This window comes from Branchiostoma floridae, chromosome 9, assembly GCF_000003815.2.
Source record: "Branchiostoma floridae strain S238N-H82 chromosome 9, Bfl_VNyyK, whole genome shotgun sequence".
Classification (NCBI taxonomy): Eukaryota; Metazoa; Chordata; class Leptocardii; order Amphioxiformes; family Branchiostomatidae; genus Branchiostoma; species Branchiostoma floridae.
The window spans coordinates 7,399,631-7,405,015 of NC_049987.1; the positions used below are offsets into that span (position 1 = coordinate 7,399,631).

The 5,385-nt window shown below is 39.9% G+C and overlaps 1 protein-coding gene across 17 annotated transcripts in view; it reads left to right on the top strand.

Annotated features, from left to right (window-relative positions):
- LOC118423071 (synaptotagmin-like protein 4) overlaps positions 1-5,385 on the top strand; it is a 103,400-nt gene that overhangs the window by 51,812 nt on the left and 46,203 nt on the right. For 13 of the 17 annotated variants that reach the window (XR_004831986.1, XM_035831020.1, XM_035831021.1 and 10 more), the window contains 2 exons: positions 3,937-4,137; positions 5,173-5,267. Coding sequence is in view for 13 of the 17 variants with exons in the window: in XM_035831020.1 (XP_035686913.1) it covers positions 5,178-5,267 (90 nt within the window). In the remaining 4 variants the exon portion in view is untranslated. Of the gene's footprint in view, positions 1-2,810; positions 2,835-3,936; positions 4,138-5,172; positions 5,268-5,385 lie in introns of those variants that run through there. The other 4 variants (XM_035831029.1, XM_035831030.1, XM_035831031.1 and 1 more) reach the window with 2 other exon arrangements.

Below are 5,385 nucleotides of genomic sequence, written 5' to 3' on the forward strand. Positions count from 1 at the left end.
GTTTGTAGTATGATTCAGGCTGAGGGACAGATTTCCCAGTACTAGTGGGCTTTACTGACAAGCAGTCTGGGCAAACATTGTGGGCTTCAAGGACTGACCCACCTGTATGCTTCTTGTGTAGTGTAGGAGGCCATGTTGGCCTTCATTTGCAACAGGTGGTTGTTCCACATATCTCCAGATTATCATAAAATCAGAGGATTAAGACATGAAATTAGGACAACCTTTAGAGGCTCAGGATGTTTTGGGATGATAATACGTGTAGATAATCATTGTAATAACATTTAAGACGCTTGAAAGGTCATAATGTTTGAAAATATCATAACACACTTTGAAAAGAGATATGTCTTAATTTCATTTTGCACATACATGTTTGATTGTTACTTTCTAGTCACATACATCCGACATCACAATAGATATACCAGTGATTAGATGTAAATGTTTGTCCGATGAAGGCACACCTTTAACATTCCATCAAGCCCCACAATTACTGTGAACTATGACCTGTATCATCCCACGTCATTCATCATAATGATTGTTTACAAGATAGTACTAGCACCCTGAAGGCATCAAGCATCTGCACACGTGAAGTTTCCCTTTTGAAAAAACAATCCCTGTCATGACAACGCTGTGCTCCACTTGTGTTTGAGGGAATAGACCAACATGCTTCGGAATCTATTGATTTAATTCTTAACTAGTATTTTTAGCTCACTCTCACTTAGATATGCATACAATCCCTGCATGGTTGTGTAGTCACTGAGGTTTATTAGAGAGTACATAGATTTTAAGAATGGCTAACTGTTTGGTGAAGTGTGTAAAGGTAAACCGCTTTGCCAAATATTGAAACATCTCTGCTGTTACGTGACACTTTTATTCATAAGGGGCCTTTTGTAAATATTGAAATATCCCCTGGAAGGCATTAAGAGCAGTGTCGTTACAAATTTGGTCACAGTATCAAACCTTCAGCTTATTCCAGGCTCAAAATCCTGGGTGCAAGTTCACTTAGAACCCAAAATTGGAACTGTTTACCTTGTTGTGATTGTGGGTGCATCAATCTACCTTAAGCTTAATTTATTGTGCAGGGTTTAATGTACGAATTATGATAATTGTTCACTATACCATATATGTCTGACATTTCATGAAAAATACTAAAAACTTTGTTGCGGTATCACTTATTGAAATCTACACTAGAATTTCAGATCCAAGCTCTAAATAGAGGCAGAAAGGTTTGTACCAAGCTTTGCTGAGACATTCTCTACTTAATCTTATGTTGTGCATCCAACTTTTTTTTATGCACCTAATTTTTTATGTTAGGTGCAACAGTGCAACAGTGCACCTATTCCTCCATATTTGCAGGTTACCCCGCCTCTTTTGTTCTTGCAGTAAATCACTGTGTTCCTGCTGTTTGGAGACTAGGTCGATACAGTGCTTTTTAACCAAAGCTACACTCAGGAGATCGAATATGCGTCCTTGTATCAGAAGAAAGCAGTCATGGTGTGATCAACAGTTTCTTGTTACCTGCAGCTACTGTGCATTCAAACTAGGTCACCTGGAATAAGCAAGGACCCCTCTGTTGTCAGCCTTCTGTTGTCAGACGTTTTGATCTTTTATGAGAACTGCAGTAAATATTGGAGTTTACCGTCTGTAATGTTGTTATGGTGGTATTAAAACACATAAGGTCATGCCCCATGCGCGATGTTGACATTTGGATTGGGGCAGGTCATCAACGTGGGTCGTAGCGAACACAATATTGACATACTCGACTGAAGAGGCCACGGTGCTTTCCTCTGTTTGACCAACTGCAAGCAGTGTGCACGGCGCGGGATTAAAGAAAGCGACAGGAGCTAGGGGAGGGGGAGGGGGAGGGAGGGTATTTGTCATTGAATACAAATGTACCAGGTATTTTGGATCAAATGTCTCGTATGGCATATGCTTGGTAACATAATACAGACTGTCAATATTGCCTTGGGAGACAGTGCATATCAGCAGATTGGAAGATACAACTGCATTTAAAGATCGCAGGGATTTGATTTCGCAGTAGCGGGAAAAAGGACTGTCATGATGGTTTTAAGTTTGCAGTAGCACCATGCAATATAGTCTCTTACTGCCATGGAAAAATGTTCGCGGTGGTTTTAAGTTCGCTGTGACCTGGACAATGCGAAAACTGAACATTAAACCACTGCAAACATTTTAGCAGTTACAGTGACCTGTTGGGCCGACAGGCTGCTCTGCATTTAAAGGTTTGGATGTACATGTATATATGCATACAGAATGTATTAAGCTTGACAGAACTAAGCCATTTAGTTTAATGACATTCTAGGTTAATTGCATCTCATTTGTTTAATCCAACAAGGGGGTCACACTGACAAGAATTTACATTTTCAGTAACATTTTGATGCAAGCCCTAAGTACCGTAAATGCATTTAAGTTTGCCCCGATTTAATTTCGCGGTAGGGGTAAAAGGGATTTTACGTGGTGGTTTTAAGTTCGCGGTAGCACCATGCACTGTAGTCTCTAACTGCCATGGAAAAATGTTCGCGGTGGTTTCTAATTCGCGGTGAAGTGGACACCGCAAAAACTGCAAACATTAAACCACTGCGAAAGTTTCTGCATTTACAGTATGTAGAAGGTCACTTCAGCGTAAAGTAGAGCAATTCTTCAGTCTTGTGGAGTTAGTAATACACATATATGACCCACAAATATCTTGAGCCAGCTTCCCTGAAACTACCGAACAGATGTAATGTTATGTAACGTTAAGATCTTGGTCATTACTCAGGCATGCTCTACATGGAGTTCACAAAGCCCCAGTCTCTTGTACCTGTCAGACATGCACACAGGTGAGCACAATCCCACCTTGGAGTTGGGTAAACATTTGGGCACTCGTCTCACTTAATTGTCTATCAATGGTAGTTGTGTAAACATTGGGTGGATATCGGCATCATTTATTCAGGCTGGGCAGGCACACTTGTATGTAAATGCAATGAGCATACATTTGGAAGGAAATTGTCAATGACAAGTATTCCATTATCACAGAGTGGAACTTGTTGCCACCAAGTACAGAAGGGGCATCCTCACTTTCAAACAATGCTTGTAGTGAGATGTGCAAAGGTTAGGCGTGGCAGGTCGCTCCGTGTGATATAAACAGCTGCTACCACGCAGCAAGCTTGTGTGTATATGCACACAAGGGCGGTTATACTTGCTCTACAGATTTAGGTACAGATTTTCTAAACACGCATTTACATTTATCAAGTTTGTATGTTGATGTTATTATCTGTAATTATAAATGTAGGTGTATATACTAATGATGGCAGTTTTCAGTGAATATTACAGCTGTTGATGGAGGTGTAGATATTTATACAGTTAGAGTACACCCATACATCACCCCAGCGATCAGTGTAATTATGCCCCCAGGGAGCACGTGATTTCTTAATGCAACATGCAGAAAGGAATTCAGGTCACTGTTGTGAAAAGAGCAAGTTATTTACAGCTGGTGAAATGAATGCGTCATTTTTCTATGTGCCAAAGCAGTAGAATATTAAGAATTAGTTTGTATCATATATGATATTTTTTCCTGCATACCAGCACTGTTACATGGTAACAGACAAGATTACCTACACCAGAAAATTCTACCAACCGTCCTCTTGGGTAGTATTTTTTTTCCCTTTTCAAGCAACATGATGAATGTTGTTAAGGTGGTGCTTGTACCAGTGTTTTACAAACCAAACTCAGATACAAAGTTAACATGTATCATGAAATGTTACTGTAACAGTTAATTTGATTTGGGGAATCAAGGAAAGACCAGAAATTTAATCAGCATTCCCAGATGTAGAATAAAGCATCCATTTTGTATTATTTGATAAAATTCTGTTCGACGTTCTTTGCGGCCCTCGACGTTCTTTGCGGCCCTGTTATACAAATATCCGTCTTGTATCCACACAGGTGCAGAAAACCTTTGCAGACCAAGTATGGACCAGTCAATGTGATGCTGCAGTGACGGATTGAGCTGACAGGTGTCCTCGCTGCAAATCTTCTGTCCAGCAACTGGTGTGCTGCAGAAAGATCATGTAAAAACACAGCTGCTCGTCTTCACCTTGTACTGGATACAACTTCAGGATTCCAAGTTTCGTATTTACACAAAAGGTATGATCTGAAAGAAAAAATTTCACTGTAATCATTTATGCCAGAAAATCTGGACCTTAAATATCAATAGGACAAGATTTAGTGTGCATTTTTGACTGAAGACAGTCCCAATATTACAGTATTTTGAATCTTAAGTTGTAATGTCAGGGTTGTACAAGTCCACTATAGCCCAGGGCAAGTGAAAGTGCTGATCAGACAAGTACATGACCTACCCTTTGAATTTTGGGCAAGTGAAAAACTGGTTCGGGCAAATAATTTTTTCATGTGCTTGCCCGATTTTATAAAACTTGTCCAACCCTGTAAGATTACTTTTTGGTTACCTGGTTTGAGTGTTAGATGAATCATTTCTCACGTGAGCTGATTTACGCACTTGTCTGTTATTGAGATGCATGACGCTGTCGATGGTAGTTCCTGGCATTATTCTTCAATTAGGAATTCGCGCTGGGGATTATTTTTCATCAATTAACCAAAGCTTTCGTGCAATAGATTATCGTTAGTTTCAATTGTTTTACTGTAAAAAGATTTCGGTGGTTGAATTGGTTTCAAGGCATAATTGCTTCATAGAAATATCAACCGATATTCATCTCACAAGGTTTATACATGTAAATGTACGCTGTTCTGTATCAGGGTTTATATTGGCCTTCTTGTGTCAGGTGTGTTCTGCATGTACATACATTATTGTTATGGCCTCTTGCACAGTGTTTTATTTCCACCAGTTTAAGCTTTCTTGTAGTTTTCAGACTTTGCTTCTCTGCATAGGTCAACGTTTCCAATTTTGTGCATTCGCCTGATTTTCTTTTAAAGAGTATAATGATCTGATGCTTTTAAGTTAAAGCCAGTCTCCTTTTCTCACCACTGTCATAAGTTCCACATGATTTCCCTTACATTTCCTTCATTGCCATATTATACCCTGAGTTTGTTCCATCTCTCAACATTTGACACCCATGAACATGAATGACATAAAATGACTCTGGAGTCTTCTGACTGGCATAACTGACTGACATTCATGACTGACAGCTGTCACCTGTGTTCCAGACGTCATGGCATCCTTCAATCCCTTTAAACACTTGAAGCCCCAGGATCGAGAGGTCCGTTCCTCGGGTGATCTCCATGAGATGTACAAGACGATGGTTTGTGCGGCTTAATGAATATAAATGGCTCTCTGTCTGGACTAACCGTTTGATGTGACGTGTCCTCTCTATGGAAATAGTTAACCTACAGCTGCATAACAGTCTCATACTCTTGTGT